The 24,471-nt window shown below is 33.4% G+C and overlaps 1 protein-coding gene across 9 annotated transcripts in view; it reads left to right on the top strand.

Annotated features, from left to right (window-relative positions):
• PRPF40A (pre-mRNA processing factor 40 homolog A) overlaps positions 1 to 24,471 on the top strand; it is a 54,956-nt gene that overhangs the window by 9,703 nt on the left and 20,782 nt on the right. For 5 of the 9 annotated variants that reach the window (XM_004276805.3, XM_033400046.2, XM_004276804.4 and 2 more), the window contains exons 3-8: positions 4,420 to 4,500; positions 5,684 to 5,714; positions 7,541 to 7,557; positions 21,894 to 22,004; positions 23,388 to 23,508; positions 23,746 to 23,799. In XM_004276805.3, the coding sequence (XP_004276853.2) occupies positions 4,420 to 4,500; positions 5,684 to 5,714; positions 7,541 to 7,557; positions 21,894 to 22,004; positions 23,388 to 23,508; positions 23,746 to 23,799 (415 nt within the window). The remainder of the gene's footprint in view (positions 1 to 4,419; positions 4,501 to 5,683; positions 5,715 to 7,540; positions 7,558 to 21,893; positions 22,005 to 23,387; positions 23,509 to 23,745; positions 23,800 to 24,471) is intronic. The other 4 variants (XM_033400048.2, XM_033400047.2, XM_012535572.3 and 1 more) reach the window with 1 other exon arrangement.

Here is a 24,471-nt window from a genome sequence, read left to right as displayed (position 1 = left end):
AATGACATGTTTTGAGTTTATATATAACTGTAGATGAAGAGGAAGTAAGGTTAAATGATTGTCCCAAAATTCAGCCACTTTGGGTTGTTAAGGACATGCCTTTAAACAGGTATTTCCATTTATTTCCAATTGAATGAATATTTAGTTACATTCAAAGATGTAGTTTTTGCATTTATTCAAAACTTAATTTTTTGCATTCATTTATGTATTTGTTTATAAGGTAAGTTAGTGGTGTAGGGAATAGTTGTTTTAAAATACTGTGTGCTTAATGTTAATAGCCTCTGTAGAGTGTATTTGTGGAATTGACTTTAGCACATTTAAAAGGAACAAGTATAAAGGCAAGAATCAAACTTTTTAGGTAATCAATTTGTAGCTACAGGTTGGCAGCAAGAGTGATTTTTAAAAATCAACCAAATTCAAGAGTTAATGTTTAGACAAAAAATAGGTTAGATTGTGTGATTTCTTTCCAGCAGGAAAAACTTCAGGAAATAATTATGAAGAAAAGAACTTTTGAGGTGCCCACATGAAGATGTACACTTTTGTTTTCATATCCTAATAAAATTGGGCTAATTTACATTCTGTATAACTAATTTGCTGTAGCACTGATAGGATTACTTTTATTACTGTACCTTTTTTTATAATTCAAATATCTAGAGTGATCAATGAATCATGCTTGTTTTTATCTAACATTAGACATTTTCTAAACTGGGATGCTAAGAATGACTGAGCGGATTCTGTGGTGCTCCCTAGTTTTTACTCATTTTTAATTTTCTTCAAATGGGTGATTCTTAGAATTTTCAAGAGATTCTTCTTGATTTAACTTTTATCATTAAAAGAAGAGAAATAGAAACATCACACAGATCATTGGCCACTTTGAATAAAGCATATCAAGTTGTATATCTGAGTTACTTTTTAAAGGTGCCAAAGTGTCCATTAAATTTAGATGTTTAATATTTTAGGCAATTTAGCTTACATCTCACATATATGTCTTTCACCCATAACCATTCTTTCTCTGTCTCCTAACAACTGAAATGCTTAATTACAGCACTTAATATATTTGCCAAAGTAGCTTAAATGGAAATTTATGAAGCTCTACAAGGTTATTGTAATTTTATAGCGTGCTTCACAATAAGCTTAGTATGAGCTACCACTTTGTAGCTTTAAGAATGATCTGGCTTGTGGAATTTGTTGTGGCATTACTGTAGCAACTATGTTAAGAATTTGTCCCTGTAACCATTTTGAACCAACATCCTGTTTTCATTGAATTTAAGATGTCATCATTGATGAGACACTCCATTATATTAGGTGCCCTGCGTGAGAAAAAAACAAATGAGAAGTCTACGAATAAAGCTGGGATGCCAAAGGGCTATTCCCTCCGTGTGAAGCAAGAAGTAAATCTGCTATGGAAAAAAGGACAGCAAAGTAACTTGAATGTCTCAACTTTGTTTATTGGGCAAAAGGAGGGAAAAATCACTTCTGATCAGGATTTAAACCACACGCCAATTCTCTCATAAGCTTGCAGCCTATATTCCGATTATCAGTGTGGTGTTAAAACAAGTAAATAAATAACTTAGAAATTTTTAATGGTCTCAGGTTGATGGTGCTGCCAAGTGACTGGCTGAAGTCAACACAAATCCTCTGAAAGAATTCAACTTCAGTCAGACGGGTTGACACATGCATCTCCATATTAGGTGTATCCTAGAATTAATGAAAAATGGAAATCATAACATTTCCGCAAAATAGATTCCTCAGGCTTTGGGAAACAGGCCAAATTCTTGTAATAGCTTTTCATAAAAACATAGTATTTTGCATATTTATATTTTTGTTCTTTGGTTTCATGTTAATAACATCACAGTTTTGCTTTAGAATTATCTATTTACTTTTAGAATATTCGGTTGTACATAATTTAAGAATCTTGCCAATTTTCGTCAGGTTGAACAAGCTTAACTAGTTGCTACCCCTCAGAATTTACACAGATACAGAGGGAGAATTTAGCTTTTTATTTGACATTAAATCTCATTATATAACCGATACCATGAGTTCTAGTCTAAAGGCAAAGTTTTGAGATGTTTTAAAGTTTGAAGTGTGGGAAGAAGAACAATAGAGAGAACTCTGTCAAATTCTGTTCTTTAATGATTTTCAAATATTGTTTGCTGTGTCATTGCCTGGTCTAGTAAACATTTGTTATATGTAAGCTCTTTTGTGCTTTGGTTTTGGATGGGCTTTGATCACTGTGTCTCTTATGAAGTAGAGTACTTTAATTTGAAATTACATTTATTTGTACAGTCATTTGTACTGCTATCGTGTGGAAATGCTGTGTTGCATGATGGAGATTTTTCCCCCTTTTTAAATGTCTTTAATTCTTTTTTTAAGATTTAGCACAGAATTCTTCTAATTTACATGTTTAGTTTTAAATACATCATTCCAGAAAGTTTGAAAGTAGAATGAAAAATAAATAACCCATATTCCATCTCCCTAATTATCATTTTTGGTATATTTTATTCCAAATTTTATTGTGTGTACATCTCTGTTTAAAAATTTTAATCGTAGTGTACACACAATTTTGATTGTGACTTTTCTCTTAACATGGAGTCAGAAGCATTTTTCATGTTGCCACAAAGTCTTTGTAGTCATAGTTTTGATATTTGCTTAATGTGGAATTTCTTTTTCTTTTCTTTTAATTGGAATATAGTTGATTTACAATATTATGTTAGTTTCAGGTGTACAGCAAAGTGATTCAGTTATACATATATATGTATGTATCTATATTCTTTTTTTGGATTCTTTCTCATAGTTTATTACAAGATACTGAATATAGTTCCCTGTGCTATACAGTAAATCCTTATTGTTTATCTATTTTATGTATGGTGGAGTGCATCTCTTAATCCCATACTGCCAGTTTATCCTTCCCCCCACAGTTTTTAATTCTTATGAGAAAATACTTTGATTCATTTTTCTCTTAAGTTTTCAAATTTCAGGTTCTCCATTTAGATTAGAAGTCTAGTTTTTGGACATGTTATTAGCTTTTGATTTTATATGCAGACCATTTTAATAGCAGGCCATTTCTCTCTGTGGCCCACCGTGCTTCCCCCCATAATTACTTAGTTCTTAAAAGAATTCAAACATATTTGCTATTAGCCTAAAGCAGAATTAATTGTGAGGGTATATCTGTTGAGGGGAGAAGGGGAAAAAGCCTAGTTCTCATTCTGTTAGTTTGAGTTGTAGATGCTTGTCACTGCTTTGTTTTCAAATTCTGCACTTTTATTTTTGTCAACTATTATTTGACCTGTATTTCAGGTTCTAGTCACATTTCTAGTCAAGTTCTTGTTTAGTGATGTTTAAACAGTTTATTGAATATTTTGTGGAACAAAAAGGCTTTTTTGGTTTTTTCATCCATTAGTACCATGCTACTTCATTTTAATGATAATTTAGCCTGGTTTTGCTTCATGAGTTGACTTTCAAAAGTAATAAACGTCAGTGTTCAAGTGTTTTCTACCTTAAGTAGGCTTTATATATTCCTGTTGACCAATATGCTTATTTCTTTTTTGTTGTTCCTATTTCTCAGATTGTTCATTTAATTTAAAACTGTTGAATAACTGGTTACCTTGTTCCAGGACCTATGATTGTTTTGTATAATTTTATCTCCCTTCATGTTTTCCTTACATTCGTTCATATTAAGATTAAAGTTATGATGTGAGATTATACTAATATATGTGAACATTGCGTCAGAATCCTTTGGAAATTTATGTTAATCTTCATGATTTTTATTCATACTAAGTAGTGAAGATTGATTCATAGATTTGGATAACAGTTATTGGTAGATGAGTTTAAGCCCCCAAACTAATATATTCTTTCCCCAGATATGCATGTGTGTATGTGCTTTATTAAGTTTTTCTTTATAAGAGACAGCATAGATGACTTGAGTTAGAAAAATCTGTTTTTTATGTATTTGTTTAAAGTCACTGAATTATAAGCACCTTTGAGCTAGAAGTTTTAAAAAGACCAGATGGCTATAAAAATTATTTAATCAGATATTAAAAATCAAAGGTGAGAAACACTGAAAAATTTTTTTTGCCTTGCTCCAAAGAAGAGAAAAACATGGGTGTTGAGTTAAAATTAAAAGGAAATTAATATTCTTAAATTTTAAGTTACAAATAACATACCATAGTCTAAACTTTTAAATGTATTAAAATAATTATGACAATACATATAAATAATGACATAAGTATTAAAATAGGTCATTAAAAAAATACTTCATTCATTCAACAAGCACTTACTAAGCATACTATTCATGTAGTGTAGTATTCACTGGGTTTTAATCCTAAGTTGTACATATTAGTTTTAATAACCAGATAGATTCTTAAAATCCTATTAGGTGCTTTGGTCTTATATAGTAATCTTTTTTTACTTTTGTTCTAGATGCCTGGAATGATGTCTTCAGTAATGCCTGGAATGATGATGTCTCACATGTCTCAGGCTTCCATGCAGCCTGCCTTACCGGTAATCTTGTGAAAGTAACTGTTTTCTGTGATGTTTTGATTTCTTTTGTCTATGAGATAACATACGTATTTTGTAGGCAATCATGTTAACTTTTTAAGTGCCTCCTAAGTACTACACGATGGGAATTACATGGACTTTTATTTTTAGTTTCTTGAATCCAGGCGTTTACATTTTTTCCTATATTTATATTATAATTGTTGTACATCCTTAGTTACTAAGTTAATTCTACATTAAACAAGTCTAGAATTCTAAAAAGCATAATTCCTTAGCCAGAAGCACTTTATTGTTCTTGTAGCGTTCTAATCTGAAAGAGCAGACGTTTGCTTTACCATATACTAATTAAAAATTGATAGGATGTGATTTAATACTAGATCCTAAATTTAGAAATCAGAAGATTTCATTTGAAATCCACATTTCATGAGACTTCAGCTGTGGCACATTACTTAGAAAATCTTTGAATACTCTTATCACCCTTATTGGGTGGTATAGCAATATAGAAATCATTATGATATTCAAGTTAGCATGACTTATTTATTAGTTATAATGAACAGATGTGGCATACTCCACTGGGGTAGGCTTTCAGTGTCGTATCCAAAACCCCTAGGGCCAGATACATTTCAATTTTTTTTTTATATTATAAAGTAATACATTGCATATAGTATATAATAATTATGTAAAAATTTCCCACGGGATCTTGGGCCGTGCACTTTAATTTCTAACACAATATTTCTAAAGCAGAACTTAAAGATACTCATTCTGATGTGGGATAAATAAGACTGTAAACAGTTCATATCATTCAGGATAGGTTTTGCCACTGATGAGTTTTGGTGCCAAACTAAAAAAAAAAAAAAAAAACTTGTTTTTCAGAGCTTTTTGGATCTTAGAATTGTGGGTAAAGGGTTGTGGATGTTTATATAACCGATAATTATATAAATAAAACACTTAAGATTAAAGTGCTTCAGTAGTCCCAGATTACTGCAATTTTTTTTTTTTTTTTTTTTTTTTTTTTTTACAATTTATAGCAAGCTCAGGGAACTGAGATCACTAAAACTTAACCAAGAATCTTTGAGTCAGTGGCTAGAGAATTGATACATAGAGGGGACTGATTATGCTTTAAGAGAATCGTATATAAAATACAGTTTAAGCAAGGTGAATGTTACTAATTTCATTTTTATTCTTACAGCCAGGAGTAAATAATATGGATGTAGCAGCAGGTATGTATACCATTTATGGTGATATATATTAGACTTAATTTGGACGGTAGCAACCGTGTTACAGTGAGGAATAAAACAGTGTCTCTTGGGCACTATAATCAGCTCCTGATTCTTTTTTTTTTTAAGCAATGGAAAATGGAAATCCATAAGAAATTATCACAATTTTAGATATTGGAATTCTGAGACCAGATTTGATCTTCAGATATACTTTGGCCCACGGGATGTTTTTAAATTTTATAATTAGTTGCTGACATTTAAAGTCTGCAGGCTTACATAAAGATTGAATTTATCATTCTATACAAAAATTTAATTTATCTTGAGAAGTTGGATGATCTGAACTTTTATTATTTACAGTGGTCTTTCTCAACACAGTAGATACTCAGAGAATATTTGAATGGAAAATTCTGGTTGAGTCCATATTTGCACTCAGCAAACATTGTGGAATGGGTAGCAACTCCATACTTCATATATCGAGCATGTGCTCTCAGACTTCTGGACTACTTCACTCATTTTTCTGATACCTGCTTGATCCTTATAGTCATTGCAGTTTGTAAGCCCTGTGATAATATATTTTTTTCAGCTAGTTACCAATAAGTGTTTATTATGACTAGTGTGACTTTAACATATAATAATGCTTCAATTATACATGAGTAAGTAATGTTCCATGTAATTTAGTATTCCAGATGGTGAACTTTGTCCCATGATTATGCCAAAACTTTTTTTTTTGAACATTATGGGTCGAAATATGTTTAAAATGCACTGTGTGCTTTCCTGGAGGTTTATATGGGCCATAACTGATCTTTTTAAGATGTTTCACAGATTTCATTCTTTAAGCTGTAATGATGTTCTGATATATCAATACCTCTGATATATCAATACCTTAGAATAGTATTTTAGCCTATTCAGATATCTAGAGGTGGTTACTATTACCCTAAATAATCCTGGAAAATTACTTTAAAGTTTTTTTTTTAGTTACTTTTAAATGCTTTGACTCTATTATTGATGTTCCATACTAGCTTTTTTTTATTGCTCTCTGTATATATGTACTTAGTTGTTTCCTTTTTACAGTCTCTTGTTTTTTTTACATATAGCTTTAAGCTACTAGTTTCCTAAATTAAAGATTATTCATATGAACTTTGTGACTAATAGGGATTTCTCCTTATGTCTTAAGATGGCTTTGATAGTTTAGGACAGTACCATCTAATAGAACTTTCTGTAAGTGTAGAAATGTTCTGTAATCTGTAGTGTTGTATACAGTAAACACAGCCACATGTAATTATTGAGTACTTGAAATGTGGCTAGTGCAAAGGAGGAACTGAATTTTAAAATTTTATTTAATCTTAATTAATTTAAATGTTAGTTTAAACAGGCATATATGGTGGCTAAAGGATTCTGTATTGTACAGCATGTGTTTGGAACCTAGATAATTAAACTTGTCAGAAATCTAAAGCATAGAATCAGAGTTCTGACACATTACTGTACTTCAGCAGTATAGCAGAGAAACAGGAATTAGTTAAGATAAACACCTATTTAGCAAGAAAAGGAGAAACAAAAGGCAAGGGTGTGAATACTGCTCAAACAGCTCCCAAGTGAGTTTGCACATTGAAAGTTCAAAGTGCCAACTTAATTCTGAAAGTGCTTTGCACTATCGATGTTTTTCTTGTGGGAAAGAGAGCAAGTACATAGGTGATATGGGACAGTCTTAGGATATTTAGTCTGATGGGATGAGGAGGAAAAAATAGTATGAATAAATATTTTAACACTGTTAACCTAAGGAGAGCATAATTTATCACATTGTAATATTGTTCCAAAAAATTTTTTTTTAGGTACAACATCCGGTGCAGTAAGTACCTTTGGAATATATTTATTTCATTATACTTCTTTAGCCTACTACGTTGATGCTTATTTCTGTTTTGAAGATTATCTACTAAGTTGAACCCTTTTCCTTTATCTTCTGTGCCAAAGGTTGAAAATTTGTTTGAATAATTTATTTTAAAATCTGATTTTTGTGAGACTTAATCAGAGATATGGGAATCACCAAGGTTTTTTTGTTGTTTTTTTTTTTAATTCCTTAAAGCTCAGTGAAGAGTTTATGTGTGTAATCTCATTTCATCAAAACAGTAGTCCTGAGAGGTAGCTGTTATTCTCATATGGTTGAGAAAATGCAGAAATCTGTGAATGAATTTTAAGTATGTTAGTATTTTAAATTTGGGGTGAAAGACTTTTAATTGTGACCTGTATTTAAATATTTTAAACTTTTATCTTTTGCTTTAAAATTGAATAGTTATAAAATATCCATTTGGTATTCTTCCATTGTGTGTGTCTTTTTTTGTTTTTGACTAATAATAGCTTCATGTTTTTCCTGCTTACTTAAATAATATGGGCTCACTGGGAGGAAAATGAAGCAGACTTAAGTTAAAAAGAAGAAAGTAAATTACCCTAAGTTTTTCTACCATGAGGGAACCACCATGATTAATATTTTGGTTGTGTCAGTTGTCCGTCAAACTATTTTTTTTCCTCACTTAATTGAAACATCTTTTTGTCATATGTTAAATTCTCACATATTCTGACATCCATTTCTGGGTTTTCTTTTCCACTCTATTTCTAATTCAATATTACACCATTTTCTGATTAGAGTAGATTTAATATTTAATAAGACAAGTCTTTCATGGTTTCTCTTTTCATTATGTCCTTTGCTGTTTTCAGATATTAGCATATGAATTTCCCTGTCCCCCACCAAAAGCAGTCTTTAAATACACACACAGAGACATGCTCAAAAGGCAAAAATTGTGTTTTTATCTGGGATTAATTTAATTCTTTCCATTTTAAGAGAACTGACATATTCATACTTTTCAATTAAACTTTCCCATCCAAAAATATTGTGTATTTATTTGAAAACTTGCTGTTGTTTTATTCTTTTTTGATTTCAGGTACACAAATTTCAGTTACTTGTGCTTTTCAGGCTATGGTCATTATTGTTGATGCATGGCGGTTCCCTCATATTTTTTCCCTCTATTCTTCCCTTTATTCTTTTTCCCTTTACTCCAGTCCACCCTCCCCAGTAGGTGCTTACTTGGATATATGTCCTAAGACACGTATATTGGGAAAAGCTTATGAAATTTTTTTGTGTAGCTTTTTTGTGTGTTTTTTCTTTTTTCTTGATCTTCATCCTTATTTTATAATTGACATACAGTATTATATTAGTATCAGGTGTATAATGCAATGGTTCAGTATTTGTATACATTACAAAATGCTTACCAAAAATAAGTAGTTAACCCATCACCACACATAGTAACAAAATTTTGTGTGTGTGTGTGTGTGTGTGTGTGAGGAGGACTTTACTCTTCAAAGATATAATACAGTATTACTAACTATAGTCACCGTGGTGTACATTTTATCCCTCATGACCTACTTATTTTATAGCTAAAAGTTTGTAGATTTTGACCCTCTTCACCCATTTCTCCCACACCCCCAAACCATCCTCCCCTATGGCAATCATCAGTCTGTTCTCTGTTTCTATGAACTTGGTTTTTTTGTTTCGTTTTTCAGAATCTACATGTGAGATCATACAATACTTGTCTTTCTCTCTCTGGCTTATTTCACTTAGTATAATGCCTTCAAGGTCCATCCATGCTGTTGTAAATGGCAAGATTTCATTCATTCTTTTTTTTATGGCTGAATAGTTTTCCTTGTGTGTATGTGCATTTTATATATATCTTTATCCATTCATCCATGTATACTTAGGTTATTTCCATATCTTAGCTATTAAAAATGATGCTTCAGGGCTTCCCTGGTGGTGCAGTGATTGAGTGTCTGCCTGCCAATGCAGGGGACACGGGTTCGTGCCCTGGTCTGGGAAGATCCCACGTGCCGCGGAGCGGCTAGGCCCGTGAGCCATGGCCATTGAGCCTGCGCGTCCAGAGCCTGTGCTCCGCAACGGGAGAGGCCACAACAGTGAGAGGCCCACATACCGCAAAAAAAAAAAAAAAAAAAAGATGTTTCAATGAACTTTTTATAGGAACTTCCATACTGTTCCATAGTGGCTATACAATTTACATTCCCACCAACCGTGTAGGAGGGTTCCAGTTTCTACACATCCTTGCCAACATTTGTTATTTCTTGGTTTTTTGATAATGGCCATCCTGACGAGTGTGAGGTGAAATCTCATTATGGTTTTGATTTACGTTTCTCTGATGCTTAGTGATGTTGAGTATCTTTTTATATACCTGTTGGGCATTTGTATGTCTTTTTTGCCCATTCTTTAATTGGATTATTTGTGGTATTTTGCTGTTGATTTGTAGGAGTTTCTTATATATTGTGGATATTAACCCCTTATTATGGTTTGCAAATATTTTCTTCCATTCCAGAGGTTATATTTTCACTCCGTTTACTGTGTGGAAGCTTTTCAGTTTGATGTAGTCCCACTTGCTTTCTATTCCTAAACATGAGGAACTAGTTCAGAATTACTTTAACTTCCTTTTAGACTCCCTTACAATGAGTGGTGGTTTAAGGATAGCAAAACATGGTTCTAACCAGAACTCTAATGAACATTCTATGTAATTCAGGCTATGAATATGTACCTGGCAAGAGAAATTCCTGTGTATTTAATCTGTGGTCAAGCAGATCCAAGAGAGTCACTTCCCTAGGTTTCCTCTGCTGTCCTCGCAATTCTTTTTGCCTTCTGGAGTCAAAAATTCAGGTATTAGTTGCCTTGACATTTGTTAGAAGAAATTGACTGTTTGGATCTTTCTAGTCAGTCATTCTGACAGGCTTTCTAAACAGAAATAGCTTTTTCTGCATAGCACCTGGTGCCAGTGCTGTGCAGGTTGAGGTGCTCACTACAGGCCTATCGCAGTTATTGGTTCAGTTCCAGACCACTGCAGTAAAGTGAATGTCAGTCACGAATTTTTTGGTTTCCCAGTGCATATTAAAGTTATGTTTACACTACACTGTAGGCTATTAAGTGTGCAATAGCAATATGTCTAAAAAAGCAATGTATATACCTTAATTTAAAAATACTTTATTGTGAGAAAATGCTAACCAATCATCGAAGCCTTTAGCAAGTCATAATCTAAAGATTACTGATCACAGATCACTGTAACAAATATGATAATGAAACGTTTGAAATATTGTAACAGTAACCAAAATGTAGCACAGAGACACAAAGTGAGCAAATGCTGTTGGAAAAGTGGTGCTAATAGACTTGCTCCACAGAGTGTTTCCACAAACATTCAATTTTTTAAAAAGGCAATAATCTGCGAAACACAATAAAGCTAAGTGCAATAATACCATGTAAATGTGTAAAGTTGCCAGATTACACAAGTTCAAGTTTTTCTTTTTGGAGATTTCTGGAATTTTTAAAATATTTTCAATCTATGGTTGGTTGAATTCACTGATGTGGAGGGCCAACTGCTGTAGTTCAGTCTTCTTTTAAGTCTGTTTTATGATAGAGTTTTAAATATTCTCCATTAAATACTGTGCATTCTTCATTCTGTTAGATTACAGATACTGTATAAGATTTGGAGCCATTTTGAATTTGTTGTGCTTTATGTTATCATTTTTCTATGTGCTTATCCAGCAGGCTTGCTGAACTCTTGTTGCTTAGTGAGTTTTCTGTGTAATACCACTACCCTCAAATGACCGTTTTGGCACCTTCTCTTCTGGTCCTCATATTTGTGTCTACTATTATTGTTTCAGGCAGAACCTCTAGTGCTATGGTGAGTGGTAGCAGTGATAAACTGGCATCTTGTCTTCTTTCCTCTCCTAAAGGGAATAAGTTTAAAATTTCTCCATTAAATATGATGTTTACTATAGTTTTTTGGTATGCAGTCTATGTTAAGTTGAAGTTTTCTTCTATTCCTGGTTTGCTGATAGGGTTCAATATGTACTTATTTTTTAAATTCTTCAGTGTTTTTTTCCATGTCAACTAAGATCATATGATATTTCTTTTCTACTCTGTTAATGTGAAAGTACATGGATAAGTTTTCTGACATTGCCATCTTTACATCACGAACATGAACCCTAGTTATTCATTATGTGTATTTAGTGGTATGTATATGTGCATACAAGTGTGTTTAATTTCTTCTGAATTTAGTTTGCTAGTATCTTTTTTAGGTTGCTTGTTTCTGGAGAATAATCTCTCTTTTCTGGTCCTTAGAACAACTTAATAAGTAACTTATTTCTTAATGCTTGATAGAACACAACTAAAAACTGACTGGACCTAACACTTTTTTTTAAATTAAAGTATAGTTTCTGTATAATAATATATGTTACAAGTGTGCAATATAGTGATTTACAATTTTTAAAATTTATACTCCATTTAGTTATTGTAAAATATTGGCTGTATTCCCCATGTTGTACAATATATCTTTGTAGTTTATTTTATACAAAACACTTTGTACCACTTAATCCCCTACACCTGTATTGACCCTCACCCCTTCCCTCTCCCCACTGGTAACCACCAGTTTGTTCTCTGTATCTGTGAGTCTGCTTCTTCTTCGTTATATTCACTAGTTGTATTTTTTGGAGTCCACGTGTAAGTGATATCATACAGTATTTGTCTTTCTCTGTGTGACATATTTCACTTAGCATAATGCCCTTAAAGTCCATCCATGTTGCTGCAAATGGCAAAATTTCATTCTTTTTTATGGCTGAGTAGTATTCCATTGTGTGTGTGTGTATCACACCTTCGTTATCCATTCGTTTGTTGATAGACATTTAGGTTCCTTCCTTATCTTGGCAATTGTTAATAATGCTGCTGTGAACGTAGGGGTGCATGTATTTTTTCAAACTAGTGTTTTTATTTTCTTTGGATATACACCCAGGAGTGGAATTGCTGTGTCATATGGTAGTTCTGTTTTTAGTTTTTTTGAGAAACCTCCATACTGGTTTCCACGGTGGCTGTACCAGTTTACATTCCCACCAACATTTACGAGGGTTCCCTTTTCTCCACGTTCTTGCCAACATTTGTTATTTGCATTCTTTTTGATGATAGCCATCTGACGTGTGAGATGATATCTCATTATGATTTTGATTTGCATTTCCCTGATGATTGATTACTGATGTTGAACATCTCTTTTCATGTGCCTGTTGGCCATCTGCATTTCCTCTTTGGAAAAATGTCTATTCGAGTCTTCTGCCCAATTTTTATTGGGTTGTTTTCTGTTGTTGTTTTGTTTTTTTGTTCATTTTTTTGTTTTTTGATGTTGAGTTGTATGAGCTGTTTATATTTTGGATATTAACCCCTCATTGGTCATATCATTTGCAAATATTTTCTTCTATTCAGTAGATTGTCTTTTCGATTTGTGAATGGTTTCCTTTGCTGTGCAAAAGCTTTTAAAGTTTAGTTTGGCTCTAATAGTTTTTGAGGATAATGGTTTTGCATTACCATTTCAATTTCCTTAGTGGTTATTGGGCTATTCCAGTTTTCAATTGCTTCTAATAATTTCATGTTTTTTCCAGATTTTTATCTATGTTATTGAGGTTTAATAATTGTTTAGCATAGAGTTAGAAATCATGATTGCTATCATTGTCCGTTTTTTGGGTTTTTTTGAAGAGGGGAGAGGGTAACTATTCAATTTCTGTTGTCATCTTTACTTCCTTCTTGATTACTTACTCTCTCGGTCTTTTTCTAGCATCTTGAGTCCTTTTAGTTTTAATTTGAGTCCTTAGCTCACTGGTTTTCCGACATCCTTAACTGTGCTGCTTAAGTTTTTTTTTTTTGTTTTTTTTTAATAAACTTATTTATGTATGTATGTATGTATGGCTCTGTTGGGTCTTTGTTACTGCGTGCAGGCTTTCTCTAGTTGCAGCGAGCGGGGGGCTCCTCTTCGTTGCGGTGCGTGGGCTTCTCATTGCAGTGGCTTATCTTGCTGAGGAGCATAGGCTCTAGGCGCACGGGCTTCAGTAGTTGTGGCACGCAGGCTTAGTAGTTGTGGCACACGGGCTTAGTTGCTCCGTGGCATGTGAGATCTTCTCGGACTAGGGATCAAACCTGTGTCCCCTGCTTTGCTAGGTGGATTCTTAACCACTGCTCCACCAGGGAAGTCCTGGCAGGCAGATTCTTAACCATGGCGCCTCCAGGGAAGTCCCTTAAGTTTTGACATAAAGAATTTTTGTTGTTATTCAGCTCTCAATATCTTGTTTTCTTTTTTCCTCATTTGATTTCTTTTTTTATTAGGTATTAAGTGGTTGGTTTTTTTGGTTTCCAGATGTCAGATTTTTTTTTTTCCAAATTGACTTTTTTTTTTTTCCTAGAGAAATTTTAGATTGAGTGCAAAGTAGAGAGTTCCCAAATACCCCCTATCCCTCATACATACAGCCTTCCCTTCTATCAACATCTCTCCCCAGAGTGGTATGTTTACTACAGTTGATGACCATACATTGACACATCATTATCACCCAAAGTTCAGTTTGCATTAGGTTTCACTCTTGGTGTTATGCATTCTATGAGTTTGACAAATGTTTGGTGACGTGTATCCCTCATGATAGTGTCATACAGAATAGTTTCGCTGCACTAAAAGTCCTCTGTGCTCTGTCTCTTCATCCCTCTCCCCATCTCCCCCCACAACCCCTGCAGCCACTGGTCTTTTTACTGTCTCCACAGTTTTACCTTTTCCTGATGTCATATAGTTAGAATCTGAAAGGGTATGTGACCCTTTCAGATTGGCTTCATTCACTTAATTTTCCTCCATTTCTTTTCTTTGATAGCTCGTTTCTTTTTAGCACTGAATAACAAAATAATTATAATAGAGGTGAATAATATTTTGTTGTCTGGACATGCCACATTTTGCTTATCCATTCAGTTACTAAAAGACATTTTGGTTGCTTCTAGGTTTTAGCAATTATGACTAAAGCTGCTAAAAACATACAGGTTTTTGTGTGGACTTAAGTTTTCAACACGCTTGGGTAAACATAAAGGAGCACGATTGCTTGATCATATAGTAATAGTATATATACTTTTGTAAGAAACTACCAAACTGTCTTCCAAAGTGGCTGTACCATTTTGACTTCCCACCAGCAATGAATGATAGTTCCTGTCGCTTCACATCCTCACTAACATTTGGTATTGTTGGTGTTCTAGATTTTTTTGGCGTTTTAATAGGTGTGTGGTGCATCTCATTTTAATTTGCAGCTCTGTAATAGTGTATGATGTTGAGCATCTTTTCATATGCTTACTTGTATCTATGTCTTTTTTTGTTGAGGTGCCCAGATTTTTTACTCTTTTTACAGATTTAATTTTATTTATTTTTGGCAGCGTTGGGTATTCATTGCTGCGCGCAGGCTTTCTCTAGTTGTGTTGAGCGGGGGCTACTCTTCATTGCATTGTGCGGACCTCTCCTTGCAGTGGCTTCTCCTGTTGCGGAGCACCACCTCAAGGCCGCAGGCTTCAGTAGTTGTGGCTCACGGAGTCTAGAGCACAGAGTCTAGAGTGCAGGCTCAGCAGTTGTGGTGCATGGGCCTAGTTGCTCTCTGGCATGTGGGATCCTCCCAGACCAGGGATTGAAGCTGAGTCCCCTGCACTGGCACGCGGACCCTTATCCACTGCACCACCAGGGAAGTCCCTACTCATTTTTCTTAATAAGTTTAAAGAGTTTTTATATATTTTGGTTAACAGTACTTTAACAGATGTGCCTTTTGCAAATAATTTCTGTTTGTGGCTTTTTGCATTCTTTTAACTGCATTTGGCACAGCAGAAGTTTTTAATTTTACTTAAGTCCATCCTATCAATTGTTTCTTTCATTGATCATGCCTTTGAGAGACTTATTTTTTATAAGGTATACCTTTTTGCATTATGATCAGAAAGCACAGTCTATAAGATGTTGATTCTTTGCAGTTTATTAAAGCTTCCTTTATGTTCTATGTCAACACCAATTTTAGGAGTTTTTTGTGCTAATAATTTAAAGTTATTTTGTTTTTCTGTATCTTGACATATCTTTCATCTAAGGAGAGGGGTATATTAAAATCTTTAACTTGAAGGGATGTCATCTTTTTCTCCCATATTTTTCTGTTTTTGCTCTGTATTTCAAGGCTCATTTGCAAATAAATGCATATATGTTGAGGATAAGTTCTTTATCTGTTAACTCTTTATCAATATACAAGTCCCTCTTTCTATTTCGGTGGGACAGACAGTTATTATAGTTATTTTTATTTCTTTTTACCTTATAAAAACTTGTTATATTGTAAATAGAATATTTTTCCCATTTTTATTACAAGCTAGTTATTGTCATTCAAAAATTTTTGTATGTTTATCTTATAGCCAGCTAGATTACCAGAGGCACTGGATAATTAGTTTGTTTTTTTTATTTGAGTCTTTAGCAGTAAAGGCAAGAGAATTTATCTCTTTCCCAATCTTAATACCAGTCATTAATTTTATTGCCATAGTGTATTTGTGAAATTATAGTGATTGCAGACTTATGTTTTGGTCATGATTTTAATGGAAGTGGCTTTAGGATAATTTTTATTGGCCTTTGATAAGCTATCATTTAAATGTTTTTCTCTTTATTATTGTATTATTTGAGGATTTTTTTGTTTTTATTTTTTGAAGACTTATGAATTGTCATGATATTCGGGATGTAATTTGATCATACCAAGTCTATTAGTGTGATCATGTGGTGTTTTCTTTTTTCAATTTGTTAATAGAAATACTTTCTTTTATAGATATCCCAATATTGAACTACCCTTGCACTTCTACAATAAATTCTACTTTGTCAGAGTGTATATACTGAGGATTCTCTTGGCTTTTATTTAAATTCTTTCATTTATATTTATAAGTAACATTGCCTGCTTTTCTTTTTTTGATACCTTTTCTGTTGAGTTTTGTAACTGATAAAGAGCTTTTCATCTCTTTCTGTGATCTGAAATAATATTGTAATCCTCTGTTCTTTAAAGGTTGCATAAGGTTCTACTATAAAATCATCTGGTTAGGTATCTTTCAATTGCGTCTATGGTAATTGGAATATTCAAGTGTGACGTGTTTCTTCTGGGTGAATTTTGGTGAAGTAGTTTGGGAGGAAATCATTTCCTCGAAATTTTGAAATTGGTTGTGAATCTGTTCTATGTCTGTGGTTATTTTCCTTATTTAGAGTAGTGAGGGGATTTTCCTATCTGTCTTAGTCTTTGGATTTAGTCATTTTTTTCTCTTTCAGTTTTGTTCAGCTGAGCTTATACATTGTATAAATGTTTACATTTTGAGTTTGAATGTACTGAATTAATTCACAACCCAATGGTTGACTAGCTTTTTTGAATCTGAAAAGTATATTAGCTCCCTTGATAATTGCTCTCTTGATAATTATACATGTACATTTGTTTTCCTTATACCCCAGGTTTTTGTTTTGGGGGTTTGTTTTGTTCTTGCCTTTCAGATATTTTCAGTATCTATTGTGCTGCTACATCATTTGTTACAGTGTTTTGCTTTTTTTATTTAGTGCTGCATCTTAGACATTTTTCATTATATTAAAAATAGACCTGGGCTTCCCTGGTGGCACAGTGGTTGAGAGTCCACCTGCCGATGCAGGGGACAGGGGTTCGTGCCCCGGTCCGGGAAGATCCCACATGCCGCTCTGCGGCTGGGCCCGTGAGCCATGGCCGTTGAGCCTGCGCGTCCAGAGCCTGTGCTCCGCAACGGAGAGGCCACAACAGTGAGAGGCCCGCGTACCGCAAAAAAAAAAAAATAAAAAGACCTGTATAAGAGAGTTTGTAGTATGAATGGACTGTAATTGAACTGTCATTGGGGGGTTATTGATTTATCTCTATCTTGTCACCACTATTAGTAATCTGGAAGAGACTATCCTTGTACAGTCTTTGCAGCTATACAAATGGGATTTTGTAGAGTGAAACTTCAGGATCAAGAGATTATGTTTGCATTTTTGATTTGATAAGAACTACTAAATTGACCTTCAGAGAAATAATACTAATTCTGTTCCCAACAGTAGCCTGAGAGTACCCTTTTCTTCACACCCTTTTAACATTGCGTACAGCTGCTCTTTGTCATTCATCTGATGAGCAGAACGTTTCATTTTAATGTGCACTTTCTTCATTTACTAATGAAGTTGAACATCCAATTATGTTATCTGTATTGAGTTCTGTTAGTGGCCATGTTTATATTTCCATTAGAATGTCTTTTCTTATTGATGGTAACAGAGTTGTGTATGTTAAGGGCAATGATTTTTTAATCCCTTGTTTTGTAAATATATACTCCCAGTTTATCGTTTGTAAAAATGTTTACTTTCCGTTGATTGTCCAGGACTGCCATTTGTGTCATCAGTTTTTTATTATTACAATAAGTGTGTCAGTAAGAAAATAGTTTTGGGAATGGTGTCATCTGTGATGAAAGTGCAGAGTAATACTAAGGCTCCAAAGCAATGAATATCTTAATAACTCCTGCAGTGCCCCAAAGAAACTAACCTTAAGGTTAAAAGTAGTGTCCTGGCTTTAGCTCATTTAGAATATACATTTAGGTCTTTGTTAGGTTTTTCCCAGTTTTGCAAAGGCAGTCTAAGTCTTTGATAGGTAGCATTTGCTTATTGCTCTAGAGAGGTCTTATGTTTAAAAAAAAAAAAGTAATTTTATAGGAAAATGAGTCTTATTAATAGACTATACTAATATGACTATCAGTACTTAGTAACTACTTGCATAGGTCATATTTTATACTATGAAGATAACTCTCCAGTTGTTAGTTGTTGATATATTCTTTATGCCACTCTTCATCTTACACTCAACATTCAGATACATTTGTTTTTAAATTTTTCTTTTAAAATATTAATTATTAGTTTTGGCCAGAAGCAAGACATTTTATAATTTTACTTTAAGTTGCAGATCAGATATTTCTAAGGAAAAAGAGCGAAAAATTTATCAGATAAATTACTTTTTCCACTCCAAACTTGACTTTTATAAGTGAATTTGATTATTGCTTAAGACATTTGTACAGAATTTATATTCCTGTCTGAAATGATTTCATTTCTGTTGATGCAAACAGTTGGAGCCTTGATCCATAGTAGGACCTTAGTTTGGGCTAGGACAATGTTGTAATGAACTTAAGCTAGCTATGTTACCATGGTCATATTACTTTACTTTCTTGTGCTCCATTTTCTCTTCTATAAAGTAGGGATAATAAATGGTACCTGTCTCATAGGGTTATTAAAAGAATTAACTGATAATTGATGCAAAGCAATTAGTACAGGGCTTAATACTTAGTAGTTGGCCAGAATTCATCTGTTCTTATTGATAATTAGACTGTCCCTGAATACAAGCTTGAAACAGTATTTCACGGTGGGTAAAATGTGTTTTTTTTAAGGCAGAAATTACTGAACTGTTCTAGTTTTATCATTTATTTCCTGAATCATTATGAGCAAGTTGTTAACCCTCCTAAGCCTTGATTTTTTAATTTGTAAAATGCGGATAATGGTCTTACCTGCTTTGTAGTACAGTTGTAAAATTCAAATAAAGTAATAGATAGTGAATACTAAATTGCTTACTATTTGTTTTACTAGTTTGTATACTTCTCTTCTCATGTTTGGTCAAGTGTACATAGTCCCTTTCTTTTTCATTCCATTATCTCATATGTTTATTTCTGGTGAACTTCCTCTTTCCTTGATGCCTTTAGCAAATGTGACTTGGGAAGTTTAAATATAATTTTGGAACTTAATAGATTTCTTCTTAGTTAGTGCAATCCTGAGTTGGTACTGAGTTCATTTTTATTTTAATAAGAAATACAGACCTCTTTATCTCTCTTAATATCACTTAATTTATGAAATAAAGCATTATGCATACAATTGAAGAAGCTTCCATATATGTCTCTTATTGCACCACTTTTTCATTATAGGATGTTAAAATAGGTGAATAACAGCAAGCTAAATATTTTTCAGCAGTTATTTAATGTTTGCTCCAGAGAGATTATAGTTGTCATATTCTGCAGAGGTACTAGAACAAGTTAAGGAATTTAAATACACCTTTGGAATTATCTAATCATCCTGGTATATCATTCAGAAATCTGTAAGATTCTGTAAGTGGTCGTGTCAGACTCTTTACAGAATGGACTTAACAAATCTCTATAGCAAGGGCCGTTTTGTATTAAACAACCCAAATTTGGTTAAGTTCTTTTCTGTGAATTCTAATGGCGGTCTGTAATTTCTTCACTTAACTCTAGTTCTTTTCTCAGAAATTACAGAAAATAATCATCTTACCTCATCTACTTTTGTTAAAATTACATTGATTTATGTCCTCCTTAGGTCGTCTTTTCTTGTTCTCCATCCCCACAATTTGCAAATATTCCTTATACAGTTTTCAATTAGCATATTTCAACATTTAACACATCTGAAATTGGAATGCATTCTATCATCCATGATGTCCTATGATCTTCGTTCTCCAGGCAGCACTTATCACCTAGTTGTGCATGACTGAACAGTAAAAGTGCCAACATCAGAAGACTGAATGTCCGTGGTTTGCAAGAAAATCCTAGAAATAATGGCACAACACTCTTTTATCAGCTAGGAATAAAATGATTATGTGAGAGAGTAGGAAAAGCAATGAATCACATGTGTTTAGCCACATTCCCAAAGCAGAAATCAAAAGTAGATCTGCTCCATTACTCAGTAAAGTTGATAAGGAGGGAAGAAAGGTAAGCCAGTTTTAAATAGGTAAGGAGAAAGTTAAGAACCAGTAGCAGTGGTTTTCAGTTATTTTATGGCTTGTTTCGTTTTGCTTTTCAGAAATGCTGCATTATTAGTAGGATTCTTGGTATGCAACAGGGGATGGATGGTATTGTGTGGAAATATAATGGACATTAGCACCTTGGATACAATAAGGGGTCTGAGTGTAAAGTTTAAGGAATAGATTAATTATTTTATTTGCCTATTTTCCTTTTTATGTATTCACAGGAGTGATAGGAGATAAAACCTAAGTCTAATAAGTAAGAATAAGTCCTTTCAAAACGTTTAACATAAATCTGAGTGATAAAAAATGTGATGGTTTGACAGTGACTTTACCTTTTCTTCCTTAGAGGAATGTACAACAATCTTTTGTTTCAGATTTGAAGAAATTTGGTATAGATCATTTTTATAACCCTTTTTTGAGCATACTTTAGTCTGAAAAATCTGGTGCCCAGAATTGGGCTTAGTACCTTTGATCTCATCCAGTAATTCATTCATTCATGATTCTTTGTAAAACTGCTTTTTAAAAACCACTTTATTAAGGTATGATTGACATATGAAAAGCTATACATATTAGATGTGTATGACTGGATGATTTGGGGAATAAATACACATCCATGAAACTATCACCAAGACCATAGACATCTATCATCTCTCAAAGGTTCCTCCCAGCCCCTTTTATTATTATTATTATTTTGTGTTTGTGCACATGTGTATATATGGTGACCTTATAAAACTCTTAACCAACCTTTTATTTATTTATTTTCTTTATTTTTTTGACTGTGTCAGGTCTTCGTTGTGGCGTGTGGGCTTCTCTCTAGTTCCAGTGCGCGGGCCTCTCTCTAGTTGTGCCGTGCAGGCTCCAGAGCGTGTGGGCTCTGTAGTTTGCAGCATGTAGGCTCTTTAGTTGAGGCCTGCGGGCTTAGTTGCCCTGCAGCATGTGGGATCTTAGTTCCCCGACCAAAGATAGAACCTGTGTCCCCTGCATTGGAAGGCGGATTCTTTACCACTGGACCACCAGGGAAGCCCCTTACGCAACCTTTATTTGAGCTATCATGTCTGTTGATACTTGAGGTCTTACTAATAACTTTTAGTAGTTTCTTAGTAGTTCTTTTGGACCCCATTAGTGGATTTATATTCTGTATCAAACTAGTTTCATGTAAAACTTTATCTTACTCATCTTGTGTTGAGGCATTTGTATTCACATTTTATCCCTGTTAAATTTCATCTTGTTGATTATTAAGTTCTGATTGTCATACAAAGGCATCCTTTCTGATTTTGATGCCTGCATCTTTATGGCATGTCAATTTAGAACTTTGTCCAACTTGATGTAAATATTCTTTGGGTTAGATATTCTATTTTCGGTTACCTCCCTGCTTGCATTGATCAATTATTCTAAATAACTGTCAAAAGTATGCCCATTTTATACTTTTAATTTCTTCATATATTGCTTTGAAACTAATGATACTGATACTTATTTACAGTGGCACTGTTAAATAATTTAAATCTTTTTATAATTATTTTTCTTTAGAAATCAATGTGGACTGAACATAAATCACCTGATGGAAGGACCTACTACTATAATACTGAAACCAAACAGTCTACTTGGGAGAAACCAGATGATCTTAAAACTCCTGCTGAGGTAAAAGTTTGAGGACTGGAATTTAGAGATTAAATAGATTGGGTCTTTTTTTTTTTTTTTTTTTTAGGATTTTGGTGGGTATTTGGCTTTCCAAAGAATAGTATTGCTTATATCAGAAAAGGATGGTACAAAGGCATTCAGAGGAGAAAAGGGTTTATACAGTCACACCAATCAGCAAAAAGACAAATAAAATTCATTCCCTTCTATAGGCAGACCAGTTTTGTTTACTGATATTTGCCCCTGCTCAGGAACCTTTGTCAGGTGGTATCAATTTAAGAAAGGTATTTAAAGAATAAATTGGAAGAAAAAAAGTACTCTCTCTCTGCTTGCCCTTTATTTGTTTTCCTCTTTATAGCAAACCTGAGTGATTTCAGATATCGTCTACTGGGCTCTTACATTTTTCCAGTGGGGCTAGGATAATGGAGATGAAGTTAAATTACAAATACAAATACTTCCATCTTTTAGAATGGGAAATTGTCTCTTTGGAAAATATCCCCCCCCCCAAAGTATGTATATTTAATTTTATGTTGTAAATTTTACCATTCAAAATATACAGATATGAAAATAAGATTGAAGGAATAAACTAAGTAAGCAATATTACCTGTGGTTTAATTAGGAAGTCTGGAGTCCTAAGTAAGAGCTGATCTGGCATTTCAAAGCTATACTTGAAGTTTTTCCTAGTAGGCAGCATATTCTTTTTTTCCTTCTCTTAATTAAGAATTTGAGGAGGTAAAAATATTTTCCAGGCCACCACACTAATTATAGAACAGCAGTACTTGGGAGGGGAAGTTGGCAGATGATAAAATTTTTTATTTATCCCAATACTGACATAGATATTTGCCCAAGACACTGATTAAATTTGAGTTTTCAGTAGCATTCTCATTCCACCCTAACAGGTTCTGTATATTAGGTTTTAAGTATATCATACATAACAATGCTTCCTTACATAAGGTAGTTCACATAGGTTTGTAATAAATTGTTTGTGAAACTGAAATCTAAGCATAACCAGATCAGACTTTGGTTTCTCCCAAATTTTATGTTTTTCCTACTTGTATTAGTATTTAAGAAGCCTGTTTGTCAAATATGGATGGTAATTTTTACCTATGGTGGGATGTAAATGGCAAGAGCACATAGGGTTTGAAATTCAGATAGACCTGGTTTTGAATCTTGTCTTTGCCCCTTAATAGGTACATTACCTTAGACAAACATAATATATTCAAATAACATTAGTTAGTAAGTGTCCTATAGTTGGTAGCTTATATTATCACCATCTCGCAAGCTTTAGAATTGTATGGGTTGATAGTATGTAGTAAAAACAGTGATGTAAATGATGAAAGATGCTAAGTATATTACTGTTAACTGAAGGTTTTTATTTTGCTTTAGCAACTTTTATCTAAATGCCCTTGGAAGGAGTACAAATCTGACTCTGGAAAGCCTTACTATTACAATTCTCAAACGAAAGAATCCCGCTGGGCGAAACCTAAAGAACTTGAAGATCTTGAAGGTAAAACAGGGAAAGATAATTTTTAATGTTACTTTTTTATGTATATATGTCATTCACATTGGAACAGTCCTTCATAAATAGGATTGTTCAAACAAAGGCCTTATATTTTTTAATTAAGTGATTAGAACGTTTTAAATGGTGTAACAGTTTTATGGGCTCTTATTTTCTTGTTGCTCTAGAACTCGGTTCTATAGATTTTAAATAGATTTTTATTTGATTTGATTCCACTGAAACTAGGATACCAGAATACCATTGTTGCTGGAAGTCTTATTACAAAATCAAACCTGCATGGTGAGCTGCTTTGATAATTCATTTTCTGTCATTATTTAACATTTTAAGAGTATGTCACGAATGTTCACTAACCATAATTGGATAAATCTGCAGTGAGAAATCTCTAATTCAAAGAATTCCTTTCATTTAAGGGTTATATTATAAATGAGCTTGTAGCTTTTAACATTGTACTTTTTACTTTCTTTTTTAAACAAAAAACATCATTTACTATTGGAAAATTGAACAAAAACATCATATACGATATTTCTAAAGACAGCTATGAGTGTTGGTGCACACATGGAATATGTGACAACTCAGCAGATAGCAGAGAACCTTGAACTCTTATCATTTAAAATTTTGTTAATATAGTGTAAGACTCTACATTTAATGCTGATTTTATTTTAGCACAACACTGCAGAATAGCCTTTATGTTTATTATGGGAGAATTAAAGTAAATAGAATACTATGCCTCACTTACAAAAGGAGAATTTTCCAACATCCTCAACTATTCAGAATATCCCTGAGAATCTAGAAATACTACGTAATATAAAACCTAGGGCTTAAAATAGCAGAGATTCAGAGTAGGAATTGAGAATTTAGTTCTTTTACTCTTCTAATAGAATCTGGTGTCATAAACTATTGGCTTAGAAGCAACAGATTATAGGAGAATGGGGCTAATAAAGTAGTCTGCAA

The sequence above is a fragment of the Orcinus orca genome, chromosome 7 (assembly GCF_937001465.1).
Source record: "Orcinus orca chromosome 7, mOrcOrc1.1, whole genome shotgun sequence".
Classification (NCBI taxonomy): domain Eukaryota; kingdom Metazoa; phylum Chordata; class Mammalia; order Artiodactyla; family Delphinidae; genus Orcinus; species Orcinus orca.
This window is presented reverse-complemented; position numbering and strand designations above follow the sequence as displayed.